This window comes from Mesoplodon mirus, assembly GCF_964341445.2.
Source record: "Mesoplodon mirus genome assembly, chromosome: 3".
Taxonomy (NCBI): Eukaryota; Metazoa; Chordata; class Mammalia; order Artiodactyla; family Ziphiidae; genus Mesoplodon; species Mesoplodon mirus.
Genome location: NC_138978.1, coordinates 124,553,117 through 124,578,635, shown reverse-complemented (window position 1 = coordinate 124,578,635; position 25,519 = coordinate 124,553,117). Strand labels below are relative to the sequence as shown.

General features: G+C 46.5%; 1 protein-coding gene and 1 pseudogene across 2 annotated transcripts; both read right to left on the bottom strand.

Annotated features, from left to right (window-relative positions):
• Nucleotides 1–1,360: 1,360 nt before the first annotated feature.
• On the bottom strand, nt 1,361–18,908 carry LOC309800222 (low affinity immunoglobulin gamma Fc region receptor II-like). The gene is made up of 4 exons (XM_082614212.1): nt 18,723–18,908; nt 15,612–15,869; nt 3,669–3,923; nt 1,361–2,560 (listed from the first exon to the last, which is right to left on the bottom strand). Exons 1-4 carry the CDS (start codon nt 18,832–18,834, stop codon nt 2,382–2,384), a joined length of 804 nt encoding a protein of 267 aa, XP_082470338.1. The 5' UTR covers nt 18,835–18,908; the 3' UTR covers nt 1,361–2,381.
• LOC309800855 (polyhomeotic-like protein 1) lies at nt 5,057–15,506 on the bottom strand (annotated as a pseudogene). Its single transcript has 3 exons — nt 15,501–15,506; nt 8,049–8,109; nt 5,057–7,855 (listed from the first exon to the last, which is right to left on the bottom strand). The product of its transcript is annotated as a polyhomeotic-like protein 1 (transcript).
• Nucleotides 18,909–25,519: the final 6,611 nt, after the last annotated feature.

Below are 25,519 nucleotides of genomic sequence, written 5' to 3'. Positions count from 1 at the left end.
TTACCCCTCACAGTGGTACAGTAAGGAATGTTAGTGTGATAGACATTGATGATGCTCACCAATGTTTATGATTCTCCTCCTTCTAGCCTCAGAAAGGGATTGCAATTCCATGCCTCTTGAGATCAGGTCATATGACTTGTTTTTTTTTTGTTTTTTTTTTTTGCGGTACGCGGGCCTCTCACCGTTGTGGCCTCTCCCGTTGCGGAGCACAGGCTCCGGACGCGCAGGCTCAGCGGCCATGGCTCACGGGCCCAGCCGCTCCGCGGCACGTGGGATCCTCCCAGACCGGGGCATGAACCCGTGTCCCCTGCATCGGCAGGAGGACTCTCAACCACTGCGCCACCAGGGAAGCCCCCATATGACTTGTTTTGATCAATGAAATTTAAGTATGTGTGATATGTTACTTCTGGGCAGAGGGCATTTAATTACCATCCTAATTGCCACTGTTCTCTTTGCCTTCCTTGGCAATGTGTGGTAGCTGGTGTTGAAATGGAAGTATAAACCTGAGCCATCCCATGAAAGACAGCTTCCTGGGGAGTCTTTCAGGAAGACTGGAAGCAGAAAATGAATAAGAAATAAACCTTTGATGTTTTATGCCACTGAGATTGTATTTTTACAGCATATGAGCTTAATATACTGGCTACAGCTGGTCAAATGGGATTATCCCCATTTTTTTTTCTGATGTGACTAGCCACAAAAATGTAACTCACTCAGTTCTACCTTCTGGTCCACCCCAACTCCAACTTAGACCTTCTTACCTTTTTTTTCAGTTACTATAGTAAAAGCAATCTTATCTATTTAAGGGGAAAATGCCAGCCAAATAGTGTGCTCCAAAGACATCAGGTTCCATGAGCATTTATTAAACGCCTATTATGTTCCAAAGACATTATGCTTCCATATATGTTGTTACACTTTAACCTCACATGATATCCCTGGGGAGGGAGATAAAGATATTACCATTTTACAGAAGAAGAATCTAATTCATAAAATAGTTCAATGAATTCTTCAAGACAAACCAGCTAGCAAATGTAGAAATGAAACACAAATCCAGGTTGTTTGGCTCTCTTCAGTATGCTTTTCACAATGCTACTCTACAGGCTTAGGAAGTCAATTCAATTAAAGGGAGGTAGGTCCAACTGATATACTACTTTAAAAGATGTGATGGGTGAAAGTAAATAATACTGAGTGTAGGCAAATATATTCAAAGCTGAAATGCATGTACTAGTGGTATATATTGGGTAGTATCTAATAGGGTGTTCAGTAGTACTGAATTGGACCTCTGCTTCTGGGAAGATGGAATAGATGTACCTAAAAATGTCTCTAATTTCAAATGCTAAAGAATTTACTCATTCCACAAATATGTATTGAGTGCTTTATCAAGTGCCAGACATTGACCTTGACTCTAAGTATATGGTAGTGAACAAAACAGACAAAGGCCCTGCTCTCCTGGAGCATATTCTGATGGGAGAGGGGATAGTCAATTGGTGATACATACAATAGGGGAAAAATACAGCAGTAAACAATCAAACAAGTGAACATATGGTACTCCAGTTGGTGATCAGTACAATGGGGAAAATAAAGCAGGAGAGTGGGATTAGGAGATGGTGGAGGAGTGGGGTTATACCGAATGATCAAGGAGACCTCACTGATAAGGTGATATTTGAGTAAAGACCATGATGAAGCATGATGTAGATATCTGTATGAATGAACATTTCAGAAACAGTAAATAACATATAAACCTGTAGCAGAAGTATAATTGAAGAGTTCAAGGAAGCAAAGGAGAGCAGTAGATGAGGTTAAAGAGGCACTGAGGAACAAGATCATGTAGTGCCTTGTAGAACATTACAAAGGCTTTAGCTATTACTTTAAATGCAAGAGGGAAGCTATTGCATGGCTTCAAGAAAAGACGTGACAGATACAACACACATTGGCTGTTATGGTGAGAATGGACTGTCAAGTGTCATGGGTGAGTGCAGGGAGAGCAGTCAGGAGGCTGCTGCAGTAATTCAAGTGAGATGATGGTGGCTTGGACTAAGATGCTAGGAGTAGAGTACTGAGAAGTGGTCAGATTGTTGGATTTATTTTGGAAGTAGAAGCAGGATTTCCTGAGATTTCATGTATTTGAGGAACCTCTGTCAAAGATCTGTGAAAACACATTTGCTCTGAGTCCTTGTAGAGCTGGGTGGGCTGTGACTGTGCCTTGGCCTTAGGGAAATCAGTGAAGGTAGGGCCTATTAGGATTTTCGCTCTGGAGATCACAGGCCTTTTCTTTCCCCGGAGGCTCCTTAGCCCACGTTGCTGTCAAGGTGGGGCCTGGGGAAGAGGAAAGTTACGGCCTGAAGAGATGCTGCTGCCAGTGCTCTTAGCTGTGGGATGAGGGGTCATTTATCCTGAGGGCCTTGGCTCCATCTGACTTTGCAGTTCTTCCAGTCTCCCACTGAGCTTTGAAGGTCTCTCTGCACAGAAAAATACAGCCCTGTATCCACTGCAAAAAGGAGCCCCATCACCAGGCAGAAAGTGATTTGATACCAAGGTGGAATGATGAATAGAATTGCCGAACCTAATAGGAGAGGCAGAGGGATGGGAAAAATGACAGCTGTTAAGACAGAAATTTGGAATAAACGCTCAGGTCCCCGGTGGGAAGCCTTTGTGAAGTCACCCAAGCTAAAGGCTGAGGCGAAGGCCAAGAGCAGACAGCTAGCCCCGGAAGGCTTCAGAGGATCTATCCTTCCTCTCTCTGCCTTTCCAAATAAAGCACTGGATCAGCATTTCCCAAAGGATGACCTCAGGCACATCTGTTCTGAAGGACATTAATAGAAGTTATAAAGAAAAAAGGTTTTGTGGTTACCTGGGTTTAGCAAATGCCTTATGAAACCTAGTTTAAAAGTTTCCTTTAAGACAGGACTTCGTGAATACTTTAATCTCAATTATGAATATAAAAGGAGAGGAACAGAGTATGTAGTGTGTTCTGCATCAATTTGATCACAGAACCCTTCATTCTGAAAGCCCTCTCAAGGAGTTATGTGATTGGGGAACAGCCTTTGAGAAACATTGAACTAGGGAATCCACAGACCACATCAACAGATCTTCACTCACCACCTCCTCTGAGCCCAGGACTGGGTATTCACTAACCAACATTAGTCTGGCATAAATAGCTTGTGATGCTGACTGAAAGGGTATGATATGGATCCCACAATATACAATTTCTCAAGAACAGTCAGAAGCCTCTTTCTTTGTACGTAGAGAGAGATTCTCATGCCAACGCAGCTGCTTTGAGCTAAGATTTGAGCTTAGGCTGAGAGGTTCAGTAGGGAGACACAAGCAAGCATAAGACACCTAGAGGGACATATGATAAAGTGGTTTGAATAAGGTGGAAGAGAGGGAGAGTGGCAATGTCTGGTGGATGGATATGGAGGATGAAAGGGTGGCTTCTGTCCCCTAAGAGTTAAAACTCCAAATGAAGGACACCCATTTCTATAATCCCTGAGAAATGAGCTGGAACAGAGCTGCAAATTCACACAGCAATTAGGTCAAGCTAGAACTTTCCCGTTGATGTCAAACAGGCATACTCGTGAGAACAAAGGTTCTGAAGTACGAAAAAGATCAGTGATCCTCTAACTACCTATCCTTCCAAGGTGTAAAGCTCCTTAAACAGCATTGGTTCCCACCTTGGATAGTGATGGTCACAGGCTGTGATGAGTGCATTGTCTGCCCGATAAATCCCGTGCAGTGGTACTCGCCACTGTGACTGAGGTTTGCTTGTGGGATAGAGAAGGTGGAACGCAGATGAGAAAACATCTTGGATTTTCCATTCTGGAAGAATATGACCTTATTCAGAGGGCTGTTTTTCCAGCTGTGGCACCTCAGCACGATGGGCTTCCCTTCCTGGAACACGAGGCTGGGGGTCTGGAGCAGCAGCCAGTCTGAAAGACACAAAGGGACCACAGGACCCAGGAGGTCTTGACTCAAATCCGAGACCCAGACCATCCTTACTGGTGGGCCCCTGTGTGTGGAGGGAAGAGCGTAAGTCTGGAATCAGGCACCCCTGGTCTGTAATTCTGGCTCCATCATGTATGAGCTCTGTGATCTTGGGCAAATAATTTAACTCTTCTGGGCCTCCGTTTCCTCGTATGTGAAAAGAGTCACAATAATACCATTAGCTATCTACAGTAGTTCCTGGCACATAGTAGGTGCTCAGGATATGCTTGTCTTCCTGTTCCTGTCCTGCCCAACAGGCTTCTTTCTGCAGGAAGGATACAGGAGACCCAAGAGTACAGTCCCTTCCCTGAGGGAGGGAGGGAGGGAAGGACTCAGTGTGACATAAGAGACAACATGTGAGGGGGACACAGCAGAGTCAAGTGTCTTTGGGGAAAGTCACGGACATCTAACAAATATTAGTTTATTTGGTGCATGTTAGTAAATATGGAATTTCACTTCAGTGGGGACTTTGGCAGCAGTGACACGGGTGGGCCATTAGCCTGCTGTGTACTTTTTTCCCCCGATTTTCATCCTTTTACTGAGGAAAAAGATATTTAATTTCTTTGTCATATAGGGAATAGAGGCTAAGGTGGGTACTTATAATCTGACCTCAGCCCACGCATTCCTTTTTCCTAAAGCTATAGGACAGAGTAGAGTTGGAATTGGAAAGAAAGGGTAGAAAACAATAGATACGTTGGAAGGGAGCCGGGACACGAGAAAGAAATGACAACAGCCACACGTGTGCTAGTCACCACGATTATTAGCCCCTTCAGCAGATCGGAGTGATGCCAAAAAAGGCTCTACACTGGCCGCTGAGCCTGCCACAAATGCAGGAGAAAATGTTCAATACTGAGGGAGGGAGTGACAACGAAGAGAAAACTCTGGGCCATGGCTACAGTGGGACAATCCAGAGGGAAGGTGGGGAGCACCAGATCTTGCGACTTGGGTCACACAAGCCAGAACACCCCACCTCTCCCACTGGGGAGCCACCACTGCGTTCCACCCATTTCCTCCCATCCTGTGTATTCCTCCTCTTGAGGAACTCAGGCCCTGACTAGAGATTCCACTCCAGGATTAGGTGAGCAGTCCTGGTTCCCTAGACTGCCTCTTTTTTTTTTTTTTGCGGTACGCGGGCCTCTCACTGTTGCGGCCTCTCCCATTGTGGAGCACAGGCTCCGGACGCGCAGGCTCAGTGGCCATGACTCACGGGCCCAGCCGCTCCGCGGCATGTGGGATCTTCCCGGACCGGGGCACGAACCCGTGTCCCCTGCATCGGCAGGCGGACTCTCAACCACTGCGCCACCAGGGAAGCCCTAGACTGCCTCTTTTATAAAGGTTGGATTGGGGTAGGTGGGAATGCTGAGAATTGTGAAGATTTTTTTAAATGAAGTAGAACCCAGAGAAAATGTCAAAGCTGCTTCCATGTAGCACCAGCAACCAATTCCCGCACTTCTCCTCCCTGTCTGGGGAATCCCCTCTACTGCAGGTGCACATCATTAGAACGGCACTTGCTTCTCAGCAAAGTCTCTACTGGTACCAGGTTGTAACCTGGACAGTGGAAGGGGCAGCCTTAGGCTGGTTTGTGCAAGAGGGCCACCTTAGGTCTCCCCGAGGACAATTTCTTGGTGCAGATCATGAGGGCAGGGCCGAGCTTCATGTTCACGGCACTCACGAGGTGTTCTTTAGGCCAAAAAAGGGCCTTTCCATCCATCTCCTGGGAACAAAACTCCTCTGCAATCTCCTGGAAGCCTTGTAGAGAAGCAATAAACTCATACACCTCCTCTGCACTCCAGTGGCTAAGATTACTGGACAGGAACACAGGGTTGATGCAATGAATCCTGGTGTAGGCACAGCTGTATGGAGGTTCCCTGGGTCACATTCCCCATGTCCATCTCTCACCGATAAAGGCCCAGGGACATTGGAGAGAGTTCTTTACCATGACTGGAATTCTCTGAACCCCACCTAGAGTCCTCCTGACCCCTGTAGCACTTGCCCTGGATCTTAGCATGGGTGATGGCAGAGGAGCTGCAGCAGCGTCCACACTGGTGAACACAAGCCATAGTGGGCTTCCTGAAACTTTTTCATGTTTCTCCTCTTCAACCAGAACTGGCAGCTACAGTTCGCACTGTACCTTTTAGTACAAGTCATGGAGCAGAAACTCTTGGAGTCACAGACTGTACTTCCCACAGTGCTGGAACTTCAGGAGATTTGTCTTCTTGACTACTCAGCAGATGGGCTCTCCCCTCCCCAGGGGCCACCTGACTGATTCTCATTCAGCCCTGTCGGGAGGCCAGTCTGTAGTGGCTTTTCAGTAATGGAGAACAGCACACTGGGACAGGTTCTGCTCCGTCCTGGATACCAAAGCCCTCAATCATGTGGGTGAGCATCTGGGGCTTCACAATGGCTTGTGGGGGTTTGTTTGAGTCACCATTTATCTGGACATCATGGCTAGTGTAGGAGGAGGTGCTGATGGGCAGGGGCCACGGCTGCTAATTCACTGCTTGGTGAATTAGCATTCCCACTGGTCACTAGTTCAGCTTCTTCTCCAAGCCTGCTCTCCTCCTCCGTGGCCTTGGGGCTCTCTGCTACTGGAGAAGCCCTGGCAGGAGCACGGAACCCAACGTGGAGACGTCATTGCCCTCCTCCTTGCATTTGACAGCCAGCGTCTGGGTTTGCCCGGCAGGTGCACGGACTGCATGCAGAAGACAACAGGGACCTGGACTGTGGTGGCTGAGGGGCAGTGAGGCTTGTGGCTGCTGCTGGACCAGCTGGAGAGGTGTAGCTGTGGGGAGGGCACCGGAGCTGATGGCGCTGGAGCTGTCGCCAGTGGTAGATAACAATCTGCTGCCACATCGCCACCTGTTTCTCCAAGAGCTGGATCTGTTGCTGTTGCTAAATCAGTGAATGGGGCTGGATCTGTGTGTGGTGACTGAGCTAGTAAGGGTCTGGCTGGGAGCAGGCGCAGCTGTCCTGTCTTGCTGACCACTCCCACCTGCTTCTGTCTTCTTGGCCACTGCACTAGCTGCCCTGGATCAGTCACTGTTGGGGATGCAGGCAAGGGCTCCACCACTCCTGTGCCTTTCCTGGGAGAGCTCCAAGCACCACCTATTCCTGAGGAGGGCCACTGACCCAAAGGCCCAGGTGGGTGGCCACTTCCGCCTGGACCCATGTACCTTCGAATGCTCTTCCCACTGCCCCACCAGCTGGACTAAGGCTAAAGAACTGGCCTGAGGCCCTAGAGGGAGCCTGAGCCACAGCTAGGGCCTGGCTAGAGGCCTGGGGGAGGCTAAACATGGGAATAGCTTTCTGGGTGGAGCTTTGGGCTGAGCCTGTTGTTCCTCAGTGCCAAGGTCTTTACCTAAACTGCATCTACATGGACTCCAGCAGCCTGAGCAGACAGCCCCTCCTGCTGGAGTACTGCCACTGCCCTGATAGGCAAAAGGATGAGTTGAGAAGCTAGAGGCACATTCTGGGCCAAGGTCTGCTTTACCTGGAATAGGTTTCCCAGCTGTGGTCTTAGATACATCTGGGCCTGGGACAGGTTGAGGGGGAGGAGGTGGTGTTCCCCAGTAGCACACATTGGGTCAAAGTGGTAACACTGGGAGAGTTCACTCCGGGATTGGCTGGTGAGTTGGGAGGCTGATGTTGTGGCCAGATTGACTGAGGCCTGGGTGGTGCTCAGCTGCTGCGTTGTGCTGGTGTTTGGGGGAGCTGGCCTGCTGGCTGCCAGCAGTTGTGGCCACTAGATAGCAGCCAGGCTATGCAGCTGGGCCTGCTGAGCTGCTGCTGGACACGAACTGGTGGAGATACTGAGGCCCACGGAGCTGCCCCTGCAGTGCCTGCTCTGCCTGCTGTTCATACCGTGGCACTGAGCTGTCTGGGAACGAGCGCTACCACCTGAGTAGGGACTCCCAGTGGTGCAGTCGGCGTTCTGTTGACTCTAGTCTCCATGATAGTGTTTCAGGGTCCCCAAGGCTGGTGCTCTGGCGCCAGGCCTTCACATCTAGCTCCTCACCTAGGTCCTTCAGGGTGGTGTCCACCTCATGTGCCAGGGTTCCTTGTCAACGCACCTGCTGGTCGGGTGGGAACTTGCTCAGTCTCGGGGGAGGGATCCCTCAGCTCCACCCCTTCCTATCGAGGCAGGAGCACTGAGGTTGAGGCCCTGCCAGGCCTCTGGAGCTTCCCTCCAGGACTGTCTTTTCCTGCTGAGCACAGAGGGTAGAGATTGCAGGCCTGGAGCTGCAGGCCCACCGGGCCTAGATACCTTCGAGGAGAATCTGAGAGTTGGGTGAGGGAAGGGGACTAAGTGAAGAATAGCAATGACAATATTCATCATAATCACACTGCAGCTTTTCTCTATGGAGAATGTTTTCTTGCCAGGAGCTTTGGAGGATCATTGATCTGTTCAGCAAACATCTATTAAGCCGTGTCCCGTGCCTGGGGCTGGATATAAAAGGTGGTTAAGACACAACTTTCGACTTCCGGGTAAGATGGCGGAAGAGTAAGACGCGGAGATCACCTTCCTCCCCACGGATACACCAGAAATACAGCTACACGTCGAACAACTCCTACAGAACACCTACTGAACGCTGGCATAAGACCCCAGACCTCCCAAAAGGCAAGAAACTCCCCACATACCTGGGTAGGACAAAGCGGAGAGATCCCCACACAGAGGATCGGTGCCGAGCGGCACTCACCAGCCCGAGAGGCTTGTCTGCTCGCCCGCCGGGGCGCGCAGCGCTGGAAGCTGAGGCTCGGGCTTCGGTCAGAGCGCAGGGAGAGGACTGGGGCTGGCGGCGAGAACTCAGCGTGAAGGGGGCTAATGTGCCACAGCTAGCCGGCAGGGAGTCCGGGAAAACTCTGGAGCTGCCGAAGAGGCAAGAGACTTTTTCTTCCCTCTTGGTTTCCTGGTGCGCGAGGAGAGGGGATTAAGAGCGCTGCTTAAAGGGGCTCCACAGACGGGCGCGAGTCGCGACTGAAAGCGCGGAGCCCAGTGACGAGCGTGAGACGCTGGGGCTGCTGCTGCTGCCGCCAAGAAGCCTGTGTGCGAGCGCAGGTCACTGCCCACACCGCCCTTCCGGGAGCCTGTGCAGCCCGCCACTGCCGGGGTCCCGGGATCCAGGGGCGGCTTCCCTGGGAGAACGCACGGCGCGCCTCGGGCTGGTGCAACGTCACGCCGACCTCTGCCGCTGCAGGCTCGCCCCGCACTCCATGCCCCTCCCTCCCGCCCGGCCTGAGTGAGCAAGAGTCCCCGAAGCGGCTGCTCCTTTAACCCTGTCCTGTCTGAGCGAAGAACAGACGCCCTCCGGCGACCTACACGCAGAGGCGGGGCCCAATCCAAAGCTGAGACCCAGGAGCTGTGAGAACAAAGAAGAGAAAGGGAAACCTCTCCCAGCAGCCTCAGAAGCAGCGGATTAAAGCTCCACAATCAACTTGATGTACCCTGCATCTGTGGAATACATGAATAGACAACACATCATCCCAAATTGAGGAGCCCGGAGTCAGTGCTGTGCCTCTGAGGTGGGAGAGCCAACTTCAGGACACTGGTCCACAAGAGACCTCCCAGCTCCACATAATATCAAACGGCAAAAATCTTCCAGAGATCTCCATCTCAACACCAGCACCCAGCTTCACTCAACGACCAGCAAGCTACAGTGCTGGACACCCTATGCCAAACAACTAGCAAGACAGGAACACAACGCCACCCATTAGCAGAGAGGTGGCCTAAAATCATAAAAAGTCCGCAGACACCCCAAAACACACCACCAGACGTGGACCTGCCCACCAGAAAGACAAGATCCAGCCTCATCCACCAGAACACAGGCACTAGTCCCCTCCACCAGGAAGCCTACACAACCCACTAAACCAACCTTAGCCACTGGGGACAGACACCAAAAACAACGGGAACTACGAACCGGCAGCCTGCGAAAAGGAGACCCCAAACACAGTAACATAAGCAAAATGAGAAGACAGAAAAACACACAGCAGGAGAAGGAGCAAGATAAAAACCCACCAGATCTAACAAATGAAGAGGTAATAGGCAGTCTACCTGAAAAAGAATTCAGAATAATGATGGTAAAGATGATCCAAGATTCTATTTCCCAGATCCAAAATCTTGGAAATAGAATAGACAAAATGCAAGAAACAGTTAACAAGGACCTAGAAGAACTAAAGATGAATCAAGCATCGATTAAAAACACAATACATGAAATAAAAAATACTCTAGATGGGATCAATAGCAGAATAACTGAGGCAGAAGAACGGATAAGTGAGGTGGAAGATAAAATAGTGGAAATAACTGCTGCAGAGCAAAATAAAGAAAAAAGAATGAAAAGAACAGAGGACAGTCTCAGAGACCTCTGGGACAACATTAAACGCACCAACATTCAAATTATAGGGGTTCCAGAAGAAGAAGAGAAAAAGAAAGGGACTGAGAAAATATTTGAAGAGATTATAGTTGAAAACTTCCCTAATATGGGAAAGGAAATAGTTAATCAAGTCCAGGAGGCACAGAGAGTCCCACACAGAATAAATCCAAGGAGAAATATGCCAAGACACATATTAATCAAACTGTCAAAAATTAAACACAAAGAAATCATATTAAAAGCAGCAAGGCAAAAACAACAAATAACACACAAGGGAATCCCCATCAGGATAACAGCTGATCTCTCAGCAGAAACTCTACAAGCCAGAAGGGAATGGCAGGACATAATTAAAGTGATGAAGGAGAAAAACATGCAACCAAGATTACTCTACCCAGCAAGGATCTCATTCAGATTTGATGGAGAAATTAAAACGTTTACAGACAAGCAAAAGCTGAGAGAGTTCAGCACCACCAAACCAGCTTTACAACAAATGCTAAAGGAACTTCTCTAGGCAAGAAACACAACAGAAGGAAAAGACCTACAATAACGAACCCAAAACAATTAAGAAAATGGGAATAGGAACATACATATCGATAATTACCTTAAATGTAAATGGACTAAATGCTCCCACCAAAAGATACAGATTGGCTGAATGGATACAAAAACAAGACCCATATATATGCTGTCTACAAGAGACCCACTTCAGACCTAGAGACACATACAGACTGAAAGTAAGGGGATGGAAAAAGATATTCCATGCAAATGGAAATCAAAAGAAAGCTGGAGTAGCAATTCTCATATCAGACAAAATAGACTTTAAAATAAAGACTACTAGTAGAGACAAAGAAGGACACTACCTAATGATCAAGGGATCGATCCAAGAAGAAGATATAACAATTGTAAATATTTATGCACCCAACATAGGAGCACCTCAATACATAAGGCAAATACTAACAGCCATAAAAGGAGAAATCGACAGTAACACAATCATAGTAGGGGACTTTAACACCCCACTTTCACCAATGGACAGATCATCCAAAATGAAAATAAATAAGGAAACACAAGCTTTAAATGATACATTAAACAAGATGGACTTAATTGATATTTATAGGACATTCCATCCAAGAACAACAGAATACACATTTTTCTCAAGTGCTCATGGAACATTCTCCAGGATAGATCATATCTTGGGTCACAAATCAAGCCTTGGTAAATTTAAGAAAATTGAAATTGTATCAAGTATCTTTTCCGACCACAATGCTATGAGACTAGATATCAATTACAGGAAAAGAGCTGTAAAAAATACAAACACATGGAGGCTAAACAATACACTACTTAATAACGAAGTGATCACTGAAGAAATCAAAGAGGAAATTAAAAAATACCTAGAAACAAATGACAATGGAGACACGATGACCCAAAACCTATGGGATGCAGCAAAAGCAGTTCTAAGAGGGAAGTTTATAGCAATACAATCCCACCTTAAGAAACAGGAAACATCTCGAATAAACAACCTAACCTTGCACCTAAAGCAATTAGAGAAAGAAGAACAAAAACATCCCAAAGTTAGCAGAAGGAAAGAAATCATAAAAATCAGATCAGAAATAAATGAAAAAGAAATGAAGGAAACGATAGCAAAGATCAATAAAACTAAAAGCTGGTTCTTTGAGAAGATAAACAAAATTGATAAACCATTAGCCAGACTCATCAAGAAAAAAAGGGAGAAGACTCAAATCAATAGAATTAGAAATGAAAAAGGAGAAGTAACAACTGACACTGCAGAAATACAAAAGATCATGAGAGATTACTATAAGCAACTCTATGCCAATAAAATGGACAACCTGGAAGAAATGGACAAATTCTTAGAAATGCACAACCTGCCGAGACTGAACCAGGAAGAAATAGAAAATATGAACAGACCAATCACAAGCACTGAAATTGAAACTGTGATAAAAAATCTTCCAACAAACAAAAGCCCAGGACCAGATGGCTTCACAGGCGAATTCTATCAAGCATTTAGAGAAGAGCTAACACCTATCCTTCTGAAACTCTTCCAAAATATAGCAGAGGGAGGAACACTCCCAAACTCATTCTACGAGGCCACCATCACCTTGATACCAAAACCAGACAAGGATGTCACAAAGAAAGAAAACTAAAGGCCAATATCACTGATGAACATAGATGCAAAAATCCTCAACAAAATACTAGCAAACAGAATCCAACAGCACATTAAAAGGATCATACACCATGATCAAGTGGGGTTTATTCCAGGAATGCAAGGATTCTTCAATATACGCAAATCAACGTGATACACCATATTAACAAATTGAAGGAGAAAAACCATATGATCATCTCAATAGATGCAGAGAAAGCTTTCGACAAAATTCAACACCCATTTATGATAAAAACCCTGCAGAAAGTAGGCATAGAGGGAACTTTCCTCAACATAATAAAGGCCATATATGACAAACCCACAGCCAGCATCGTCCTCAATGGTGAAAAACTGAAACCATTTCCACTAATATCAGGAACAAGACAAGGTTGCCCACTCTCACCACTCTTATTCAACCTAGTTTTGGAAGTTTTAGCCACAGCAATCAGAGAAGAAAAGGAAATAAAAGGAATCCAAATTGGAAAAGAAGAAGTAAAGCTGTCACTGTTTGCAGATGACATGATACTATACATAGAGAATCCTAAAGATGCTACCAGAAAACTACTAGAGCTAATCAATGAATATGGTAAAGTTGCAGGATACAAAATTAATGCACAGAAATCTCTGGCATTCCTATATACTAATGATGAAAAATCTGAAAGTGAAATCAAGGAAACACTCCCATTTACCATTGCAACAAAAAGAATAAAATATCTAGGAATAAACCTACCTAAGGAGACAAAAGACCTGTATGCAGAAAATTATAAGACACTGATGAAAGAAATTAAAGATGATACAAACAGATGGAGAGATGTACTATGTTCTTGGATTGGAAGAATCAACATTGTGAAAATGACTCTACTACCCAAAGCAATCTACAGATTCAATGCAATCCCTATCAAACTACCACTGGCATTTTTCACAGAACTAGAACAAAAAATTTCACAATTTGTATGGAAACACAAAAGACCCCGAATAGCCAAAGCAATCTTGAGAACGAAAAATGGAGCTGGAGGAATCAGGCTCCCTGACTTCAGACTATACTACAAAGCTACAGTAATCAAGACAGTATGGTACTGGCACAAAAACAGAAAGATAGATCAATGGAACAGGATAGAAAGCCCAGAGTTAAACGCACGGACATATGGTCACCTTATCTTTGATAAAGGAGGCAGGAATGTACAGTGGAGAAAGGACAGTCTCTTCAATAAGTGGTGCTGGGAAAACTGGATAGGGACATGTAAAAGTATGAGATTAGATCACTCCCTAACACCATACACAAAAATAAGCTCAAAATGGATTAAAGACCTAAATGTAAGGCCAGACACTATCAAACTCTTAGAGGAAAACATAGGCAGAACACTCTATGACATAAATCACAGCAAGATCCTTTTTGACCCACCTCCTAGAGAAATGGAAATAAAGACAAAAATAAACACATGGGACCTAATGAAACCTCAAAGCTTTTGCACAGCAAAGGAACCCATAAACAAGACCAAAAGACAACCCTCAGAATGGGAGAAAATATTTGCAAATGAAGCAACTGACAAAGGATTAATCTCCAAAATTTATAAGCAGCTCATGCAGCTCAATAGCAAAAAAACAAACAACCCAATCCAAAAATGGGCAGAAGACCTAAATAGACATTTCTCCACAGAAGATATACAGACTGCCAACAAACACATGAAAGGATGCTCAACATCTTTACTCATTAGAGAAATGCAAATCAAAACTACAATGAGATATCATCTCACACCAGTCAGAATGGCCATCATCAAAAAATCTAGAAACAATAAATGCTGGAGAGGGTGTGGAGAAAAGGGAACACTCTTGCACTGCTGGTGGGAATGTGAATTGGTACAGCCACTATGGAGAACGGTATGGAGGTTCCTTAAAAAACTAAAAATAGAACTACCATATGACCCAGCAATCCCACTACTAGGCATATACCCTGAGAAAACCATAATTCAAAAAGAGACATGTACCAAAATGTTCATAGCAGCCCTATTTACAATAGCCCGGAGATGGAAACAACCTAAGTGTCCATCATCGGATGAATGGATAAAGAAGATATGGCACATATATACAATGGAATATTACTCAGCCATAAAAAGAAATGAAATTGAGCTATTTGTAATGAGGTGGATAGACCTAGAGTCTGTCATACAGAGTGAAGTAAGTCAGAAAGAGAAAGACAAATACTGTATGCTGACACATATATATGGAATTTAAGAAAAAAAAATGTCATGAAGAACATAGGGGTAAGACAGGAATAAAAACACAGACCTACTAGAGAATGGACTTGAGGATATGGGGAGGGGGAAGGGTAAGCTGTGACAAAGTGAAAGAGCGGCATGGACATATATACACTACCAAACGTAAGGTAGATAGCTAGTGGGAAGCAGCCGCATAGCACAGGGAGATCAGCTCGGTGCTTTGTGACCACCTGGAGGGGTGGGATAGGGAGGGTGGGAGGGAGACGCAAAAGGGAGGGGATAGGGAAACATATGTATATGTATAACTGATTAAATTTGTTATAAAGCAAAAAAAAAAAAAAAAAAAGACACAACTTTCACCTCAAGTTGCACAGAGGGCACGGGGGCAGGGAAATGCTGATTCTCACCAGAACCTGATAGGGGATAGAACCTGACAGCAGTAGTATCTCCACTGAGCTGATGAGGAAACTGAAGCTCAAAGGTAAATGAAATCATCATGTTTACCTGGCTAGTAATGTGCAGGGCTAGGATTCAGTTGTGGTCTGTCTCTGCACTTGACTCTGCCATAAAAATGGAAGGATTTGTATGAATTTGGGATTTCCTTCTGCTTCTCTCATATCCAGCTGACTGTCAGTGGCCTTGTCACCTTCTTGCTCAGTCAGCACCGAGACAACACAGCCCAACGTATTCTGAGAAATCTCTTAGGAACTTCCACCTCACCACACATACTAAGCAATGGGGTGTGTGAAAAGGGAAATGAGTGGACAAAAACCCCTTCAAACAACTCACAGCCATGCTTCCCAGTAAGCAGGCAATTCCTCTTTCCAAAAAACCTCTGCCACGTAACAGATTTCTTCTATCCTTGTTCTCCCAGACTCTCCCAGGCCTTCCTCCACTGACCGGAAATCACATCCAGATGCACAGGGTCGCTGAGGCTGGTCTGCTCTCTCTGACACCTGTAGTCCCCGCTGTCATTGCTGCTGGCCTTAAAGCTATAGCTGGACTGGTTCTGGGTCTGGATGAAGCTCCCATTATGGAACCACAGGGTGAGGTTGCCTTCATACAGGTTGGTCCCCTGACACATCAGCGTCACGTAATCCTCCTTGAGCACATTGATCCACGCAGGCTGAATGTTCACCACAGACTTCGGGAGACCTGCTGAGGGCCAGAGAGAGAAGGCAGCATGAGGAAAGGGACCCCAAGGGCCTAAGCAGACCCCAAATCTCAGATGATGGAAAACTGTGGCCATGCTGGAGACATCAAGAGAGGAACCCAACCCAGAACTGTTGTGCAACCAAAGGCAGCTCCTCCAACTCATGCAGCCCAAACAGGGGCCCCCAGGAACCCAGGTTCTCTCAGGGAGCTTGCCTCCTTCCCAGGGGAGAGGACAAGAGGTAGGGGAATGGGAGAGGGGGCAAGCATACACACACACACACACGCACACACAAACACACTACACATACATCCTTAGGGGAATCACTTTCCTCCCCTGTAAGCTGAGGCATTTGGACACTAGTGGATAAACTCTCTGCACAGCTGGAAGAAAACAAATGGGGACATCTGGTGGAGGTGCCAGGCTGAGAGTCAGACACCACGTTTCTGTTCTGACTTCTTCCATTCTTTTTGTTTAAGATGTATTTATTTCTAAATAAAAAGAAATAAATACATTTTTAAGAAAAGAGTGGAAGGAGTCAGATCAACAACAACAAAAAGCTGTATTTATTTATTTATTTTTTGGCTGTGTCGGGTCTTAGTTGCGGCATGAGGGATCTTCGTTACGGTGCACGATCTTTCCTTTTTGTGCGCGGGCTTCTTTCTAGTTATGGCATGTGGGTTTTCTCTTCTGTAATTGTGACGCACAGGCTCTATAGTTTGTGGCCCGTGGGCTCCAGCTGAGGCACAGGCTTAGCTCCCTGACCAGGGATTGAACCTGCGTCCCCTGCATTGTAAAGCAGATTCTTTACCACTGGACCACCAGAGAAGTCCCCATTCTTTCTCCTTTAGAATAGACCTGTCCTGACACCCAAGCACAGAGGAGTCACTGTGGCCTCAGAAGAATAAGAAAGAGGAGAAAGGTTGGCAGGCCAGTCTAGGGAGCCCTGCGTTCAGTGGCCCAGGTAGAGCCCCATCCCACTACCAGTCCTGGGAGGTGGAGAGGTTAGTGGTGCAGAGAAAGCAGTGCCCAGCAGTGTTCATCCCACCAGAACCGGTGGTATCTCCTATTTGTGTCCAGGGGAACAGGCCCTGAAGCCTTCAAATACATGAAAAGTAAAAGATTTATCAATGCAGACATAAAGTGAGGAAAATACAACAGCAGCAGAGCAAATTAACTAACGTGCCAGATATGTTATGGGGATAACATAAGCAGATCATGTGATTTTGTATGCAACTGAAACTAAAATGGCCTGGGCTTGTGATTTAGTTTGGAAAGAGGAAGGCGACTGAGACAGAGGACAGTTATATTCTGTGACAGAATCTGTGAGGTCTCACCGTAACAGAAGCATAAGGGCTGAGGCACTTGTGCCCCATGGCTGTGCATCCTCGGCTTCCCTGGGAGGAAGGAAAGGGGTGGACACAGCAGGGGGTGGGGCAGGGCACCTTGTGGGAGCAATTACTCTTTCCTGGCTCTACCTCGGTCCTGGATTGCTGGTGCACCTAGAGCACCTCCAGACAGGGTGCAGGGAGCAGAGAGAGGGTAGCTGGGGGAGGGAGAGGATGTGGTGAGCAGTTACCAGGTTTCCCAACAACAGGAGCTGTAAAAGAGAAAGCAAAGATCAGCCTGGTGTTCAGATATGATGATACATCATTATAAATAATCACCTCCTTGCAAATCCCCTTAACTCTCTTGATGGTCTCTGTCTGCATTATGTTCACCTGGGTTTCCATGTCTTTACTTGTTCAGCTGTGTGTTAATGAAGTTGCCACACAGGGGCCAGATTGGTATCTCTATAAATGTACTGTCTCCATCTTCAGAAAGACTAAATTGCCATTCTGACACTTTAGTAAATTTGCTCTGCTGCGCTTGGTCTTTTCTTCACTTCTGTCTGCAGTGCAAGGAGGTATGCATGATTCCTCTGGTCCCACAACTGATTCTAGAATTGCCTGGCTTATGTATTCTCTGATCCCCATTCCCTGGATAACCCAGACCCTCCTGTGCTTTTGCCCAGGGGAATCTCCTTTCACATAAAGAGAATAGGCTTCTTCTGCCTGAAGTGGTTTCAGGGGCAAAGAGAACAGCCACTGCCCCCAACCATGTGTTTTACTGCTTCCCCCCACCTCCTATTGGCCTAAGACAGCATTAGCCCTCCCGCCTAAGATACGGTCCCAGTGAAACACAATTTCTAAGGAAGGTAAACACCTTGGCCACTCATTAGTCCTTCAAGTCTAGGTCACTAGACTTTCCTCACAGCTGGCTCTGCTCTGGGGGGTGGCAGAGCACCAGGGACCTGGGTGCCCAGTGAAACTGGGCAAAAGACTTAAAAAAAAATGAACTCTGCTGGGCTCCCCTGGTGGTGCAGGGGTTAAGGCTCCACCTGCCAGTGCAGGGGACACGGGTTCGAGCCCTGATCCGGGAAGATCCCACATGCCACAGAACAACTAAGCCCGTGTGCCACAACTACTGAGCCCGCGTGCCTAGAGCCCATGCTCTGCAACAAGAGAAGCCACCGCAATGAGAAGCCCGCGCACCGCGACGAAGAGTCGCCCCTGCTCTCCACAACTAGAGGACGCCCGCGTGCAGCAAGAAAGATCCAACTCAGCCAAAAATAAATAAATTAACTAATTTAAAAAAAAAGAACTCTGCCAATTTCATAATTTGCCAAGGCCAGCAAGGTTGTCAGAATCTGATTTTCATCAGCCTGCCTTCACCCTCCTGACTTTCCTGACGTGCTTCACGCACCAGCCCTCATCCTTGCCCAAGCCCAGCCCCAGCCGAGATGACAGCAGCTGAGTTAGAAAAGCATGCCTGCCTCTGCCCCTGCTCCACTGCCCCTCCTGGGGACCCTGCCTCACCCAGGAATAGCAGAGCCGTCCACAGTAGCATGTGGCCCAAAGGATGGCAGAATGTGCAGTCAGCTCGGTCACTCCTGGCAGCAGGGAGGGCTAGGAATGAGGGGATCCCCATCACCTCCTGGAGCGAGCAGGTTGGCTCTGACAGCCCAGCACAGCAGGCACAGACTTCTCTCGAGGCTTGACAGATTCCACCCCAGAGAACAGACAAGTTCTGGAGTCCAAAAGAGGAAGTGAAAAGAAGTGTTGTTTTTGTCATTGGCTCCTCCCCTTCCACCCTCTTTCATCTCAACTTTTCCCTCCCAGAAGTTTCAGGGTTTCCCAGAATCAATCTGGCTGAGTGCCACTCCAAATTCACAGAAAATGTGGAAACTGGGAAACAGATTCTCCTCTTCCTCTGGGGCCACAGCTGGGCTCAGCCTCTGGGAGGAAGAGGGGAATAAATGGTCACCCAAACTCAGCTCAGAACCTCCTGTCTGTCTCTCTGCTTAGAAAAGGCGATGGAGGAGAGTGTGTCAGCAGACTCCCCATACTTCTAGATCTATTTAGAGGCGCAAACACTGGCATCAGACTCCTCCTGAGATCGAACATAGCGACTTGAGGCCAGCCCCCACCATTTGATTTTCTTTATTATCATAATCCTGACTCTGTTTTGGATTGTGGAACAAGGACAAAGACGTGTGTCACAGTGGCAACAGGATGATCACAGCCGTCCTCCTGTTCCCATTTGTCGTTCACTCTTGTACTCATTCCTCCGACAAATATCTTTGGGCAGCAATTAGTGCCCTGGTTCTTTATCTTTCTTACCCATCACTGTTCTTATCACTATGGCATGGTCAAGAGCAGGGCTTTAGAGCTGCGTAAGTCTAATTTTGAATGACAGGTAGCTTCTCAGAACTACAGATTCCTCATCTGTATAAATGAAGATTAGCCTTCCTGTCCTTCAAGAAGGGTTTCTCAGCCTCAGTACTATTGACATTTGGGGCCAAATAATTCTCATTGTGAGGACCTGTCCTATACACTGTAGGATGTTTAGCAGCATCCCTGACCTCTACCCACTAGATGTCAGGGGCACCCCCTAGTTGTGAAAATAAAAATGTCTCTAGACATTGGCAAATGTTCTCTTGGGGGCAACATTGCCCCTGGTTGAGAACCACCGCACTCAAGGTTTTTGAAAATTAAAAGAGAATTTGCCTGCTAGCAAAGTCCCTGGTTTCGTTGTGGGTATCCAGTCAATGTTAGTTTCCATTTTTTGCTTTCTGTTGTCACCCTCATCGACATTTGTTCACCCTCAACATCCCCAGAACATGAGTTGCTCTGGGATCTCTCTTGCGGCCCTTTGCTGGGGCCTCTCTCCCAAAAGCTCTCTGAGGAAGCAAGCTGTAATATTCAAGGAAATGACATTTTGAAACCTGTTCTTACACTTTGTGGTCTTCAGAAACCTCAACAGCCCCACTCCTTTGGCCAAGGCTTTGCTACTTGCCCCGTTCTACCCCACCTGCCAACCCCAATCTACCTCCAGCCCTTATCTGATTTTTAGGTGAAAAAATTTCTTTAGGGCTTCCCTGGTGGCACAGTGGTTGAGAGTCTGCCTGCCGATGCAGGGGACATGGGTTCGTGCCCCGGTCCGGGAGGATCCCACATGCCGCGGAGCGGCTGGGCCCGTGAGCTATGGCCACTGAGCCTGCGCGTCTGGAGCCTGTGCTCCACAACGGGAGAGGCCACAACAGGGAGAGGCTGCGTACCGCAAAAAAAAAAAAAAAAAAAAAAATTCTTTAACCACTGAAAAGACTTCCGTGAGCTGACATAACACCTTAAAGGTTAATTTATATAATGGGACCCACACATTGGAGCCACCCCAGTGGACCAGACCACATCATAAATCTAAACCTAAGTCAGCCTGCACTTAACAGGAAAAACCTGTCCAGGGACGTAACATACACCAATCACAATCCTCCAACTCAGCTTTACTTAGCTTACCTTACTCTAGAAATCAGGACCTGTTAGCCTTATAAGGAAATTCCCAACCTCCTAGCCAGTCATGCCCTGTTTCCACATTGCCTCTTCTAAAGCTCTATAAAACTTGGTCTTGCCCAAATCCCTTGGGAAGAGTTCTCCACTGCTTATGAGGAACTGTACTACCTCAATCCATGGCTTGTTTTCCCTTGAATAATCTCGTAACTAAATTGTTTTAGTTTTATCATTGGACAGGTCAGGCATATCTCATTTTATTGTGCTAACTTAACTGCACTTTGCAGATATTGCATTTTTTACAAATTGAAGGTTTGTGGCAACCCTCGTTGAGTAAGTCTATTGGTACCATTTTTCCCAACTGCTTTTGGCTCACCTTGTGTCTCTGTGTCACAAAGTGGCACATTGGTAATTCTCATAATATTTTGAACTTTTTCATTATTATTATATCTGTTATAGTGATCTGTGATCAGTGATCTTTGATGTTACTATTGAAATTGTTTTGGTATTTTCAGCAATAAGGTCATCGTAAATTAAGGTATGTATGTTCTTTTATAGACATGATGCTGTTGCACACTTCATAGACTATGGTATAGTATAAACATAGCTTTTCATATGTGCTGGGAAACCAAAAAATTTGTGTGACTCGTTTTATTGCAATATTGGCTTTATTGCAGTGGTCTGGAAGCGAACCTGCAATCTCTCCAAGGTATAGCCTCTATTGTCAATGAGGTGTGATGTGAAAACAGCCACTGAAGGTTCCCGGGCTGGCTCCTAGATGAAGGTGAAGGTTCCTACAGAGCCACTTTAGTTTGCTACCTCTCCAGCTGCTCTCCAGTATCTCTGGCAATTTCTCTCAGATCGAGCTCCACCTAGTTCCCACTTGGAGCTCAAGTTTGTTTGTTCTAATCCTTTTAGGTGGAAATTTGGGGTGTGAGAGACTTCAGATATTTCATGGTGAGACCTAGTAGGCCACAACATTTGAGTTTATGCCCAATCTCAGCAACAGTGTAAGCACCTTCAGGAGGTACTGACATATCTCAGGAACAGTGCTCAAGCAGTCAGAAACAGTAAGTCTGGTTGAACAAGGGAGAATTATTTAAATGAGGGAAAATAATAGGAGCCCCTGAAGCAAAAGAAAGCATGATGGCATCCATTAGGAAACTCACAAAGCTTGAGGTAAGTCCACAGCATAAACTGCTGGGGGACTTGGGAAATTGAATTAAGACAATAAATTTGGACTATTTTGACCAAAAGCACATCAAAATCTAAGTAGGCAAGTCAAACTATTGAAAGACATTACAGCATCTGCCACTATAAAGAGATATTCTCATTAAAGGAATAAAGATCTACTACTGGGCTTCCCTGGTGGCGCAGTGGTTGAGAGTCCGCCTGCCAATGCAGGGTACACGGGTTCGTGCCCCGGTCCGGGAAGATCCCACATGCCACGGAGTGGCTGGGCCCGTGAGCCATGGCCGCTGTCCCTGCGCATCCGGAGCCTGTGCTCTGCAACTGGAGAGGCCACAACAGTGAGAGGCCCACGTACCGCAAAAAAATAAATAAATAAATAAATCTACTACTATAGGAATCTTGAAAACCAAAGCAACAAAATTGGTGGCCACAGATCAAACACTTAAATGCTGTCAGAGGGCTCACCACCTCGCTCTCAGACTGCTGGGCTAGGATAAGTTGGTCAAGGAATGGTTTAGATCAACAGTAGGTTACATGCCAACCTCATGAAAATTTCCATGTAACAAGGTACACTTTTGGTTTTTAATTAATTTGTTGGCTGCGTCATGTCTTAGGTATGACACACAGGATCTTTCGTTGCAGTGACTGGGCTCTTCATTGCGGCACACAGACTTCTTTGTAGCTGTGGTGAGGGGGCTCCGGAGTGCACGGGCTCAGTAGTTGGAGCATGTGGGCTTAGTTGCCCCGCAGCATGTGGGATCTTAGTTCCCCGACCAGGGATGGAACCCAAGTCTCCTGCATTGGAAGGTGGATTCTTAATCACTGGACCAACAGGGAAGTCCCCAAGGTACACTGTTAAACACCACATTCCCCAAGACTTCCCTGGTGGTACAGTGGCTAAGAATCTGCCTGCCAATACAGGGGACACTGTTTCGAGCCCTGGTCGGGAAAGATCCCACATGCTGTGGAGCAACTAAGCCCTCAAGCCACAACTACTGAAGGTCATGTGCCTAGAGCCTGTGCTCCGCAATAAGAGAAGCCACCGCATTAAGAAGCCTATGCACCACAACAAGGAGCAGCCCCCGCTCGCTGCAACGAAGACCCAACACAGCCAGAAAAATAATCAAAAAAACAAACAAAAGAAAACACCACAGGGCTTCCCTGGTGGCGCAGTGGTTGAGAATCTGCCTGCCAATGCAGGGGACACGGGTTCGAGCCCTGGTCCGGGAAGATCCCACGTGCCGCGGAGCAACTGGGCCCGTGAGCCACAACTACTGAGCCTGCATGTCTGGAGCCTGTGCTCCACAACAAGAGAGGCCGCGACAGCGAGAGGCCTGCGCACCGCGATGAAGAGTGGCCCCCCGCTTGCCACAACTAGAGAAAGCCCTCGCACAGAAACGAAGACCCAACACAGCCATAAATAAATAAATAAATAAAGCAAAACTGTCAACAAGTAAAAATAAACAAACACTATTATATTAAAAAAAAAAAAAAGAAAACACCACATAATCCCCAAACGGGTGGCACATCCCAGTTACGCATTAATTTGGCTCTAAGAGATCCAAGGCTTAGCTACACAAGTGGGACCCTCAAATATCAAAGAATTAAGCTTGCCACCTTCTGGCACACCTGCCTACTTTATGTCTGATAAATGCGGTCCAAGAAGCTATAGATATCTACAAAAATGGCAACATCTTAGTAAGACAACTTAGAATGACAACGGCCATTATAGGGAATCTTCCAGTTAGACAAGATGGCTCATTTAAAAGTACACTTGAAAGTAAGAGTCCTCAAATCAAACAAACAGAATGGGATACCTATTTTAATTGGTATGCCTCCAAAAGGCTTCAAGAGTCCCAGAGAGCTTCATTGAAAGATTCATTGCAAAAGGGTAATGAAAAAGTAAAGACACAAGAGGTACCTAAAACAAAAGACTACAAGACTGATGTGACTCCTACTACTCCCCTGTCCTCCTTTACCTGAGCGCCCACAGTCTGCTAATCCTCTGTCCGAACTGCCTTTCCACTCTGAAGAGACTAGAGAACTGTAAACAAAAGTCTGCCAACTTAGTGGCCTTACAGATACCCCGTATCTACCCTCAAAGGAAGGTCACCAAATGGCCCCTCTCAGGGTTGGTGAGACTCTGAGGGAGTCTCTGGTAAACTGCTACCAATTATTCCCTTAAACAGCCAAGGGGACACTAAAACTAAGATTAATGGAAACCTTGTTAAATTCTGGTAGATACCAGAGCTACACTCTAAATACCTCATGCTCCAGAGCCTCCAGAAGGGATCCTGGAAAAACTGGCAGAAGCTGGTGAAGGATGAGAATTCTTACCACAGTCAGGTCTCCCAGGTCTCTGTAGTGCCTGGTCAAGAGAGGAAAATAAAATTTCATGTTGCCCTTTCTTTTCCAAATTCAGGCTTTTTTGATTTTGGTTTTGGGGTACCTATTGGTTGTCAATTCTTCTCTCCCAGGGACAGCTCTTTTCTTCTGTTTGTCTCATTTTGTGTTGAGAACTTGACTTGGCAACCATCAGGTTGGGGCCCCCAAATTATGGCCAGGCAGAAATATGGGTTTGTAGTGTAAGCCCTGACAGTTTTCTTCTTTTTTGCAGTACAAGTGGCTGCCTTAAGCTTTGATTGCCAAGGCATCCATTTCAAGGGGCAGCCCTTTCAAAGAAGGCTATCTCAGCTAAACACAGTACCAACCACACAAGTAGATAAAGAGCCAGGCCACTTCCACTCACTGAGGCTCCTTTGTTTTAGAGATTTTGGTAGATTTAAATAACTGACGAATTGGTCTACATGGTTTTTGTTTTTTCCATCCTGTCCTTTAAATTTCTGCTCTTACGTTTTAAATTCACCAATAAACAGTGAGCCCCCAAAACCCTAGGACCCACCCTTAGCCCCAGTAAAAGCAGAACCCCGGGCCCACGTGCACTCTCTGTCTCCCCATGACCTTGCTGTGTGGCCCCAGGTGTGCTGTGTAATTTCCAGGTGTTATAAGTAATGAGCCTCTTTTTTTCAAAGTTTCCTGATGGTTATTGCTGAAGGGCATCTGGCAATCATTATAAGAACCACAAGAGCTGGTCCAACCACAACACTGGTTGTTGATAGGCTGAGACTAGCACAAAACAAGGGTGCATCCCATTTATAGCTGTGTTCCTACTGACTGTTGCCAGCTCTCAGGGGAATTATCTAAGTTTTTGTCTTGGCGACTTTTGTGAGTGGCTCTGGATCTTGGGAGAGCTATTATGTTTACATCCTTTTTTGTTTGTTTGTTTTGTTTTTGTTTTGCGGTATGCGGGCCTCTCACTGTTGTGGCCTCTACCGTTGCGGAGCACAGGCTCCGGACGCGCAGGCTTAGCGGCCATGGCTCATGGCCCCAGCCACTCTGCGGCATGTGGGATCTTCCCGGACCGGGGCACGAACCCATGTCCCCTGCATCGGCAGGCGGACTGTAAACCACTGCGCCACCAGGGAAGCCCTACATCCTATTTTTTAAGGCCTTTTCCCCTAAGCTAAATAACACTATGTACCCAGGGGGAAGAAAAACGTTCCAAAGAGAAACAGCTATATACATAGAACATTGGATACTTTTATTTTAAAGTTGAGCAACTCCATCTTTTAAATTTT

Bases quoted from the DNA above. Each gene is read 5' to 3' on its own strand.
- LOC309800222 (XM_082614212.1), bottom strand. From the start codon at position 18,834: ATGGGGATCCCCTCATTCCTAGCCCTCCCTGCTGCCAGGAGTGACCGA. The intron at 15,870-18,722 runs GTGAGGCAGGGT...TCTGGCCCTCAG, and splicing joins GACGGCTCTGCTATTCCTGG to CAGGTCTCCCGAAGTCTGTG. The intron at 2,561-3,668 runs GTGGGAACCAAT...CTCTCCTATTAG, and splicing joins TGTGACCATCACTATCCAAG to GTTCGGCAATTCTATTCATC.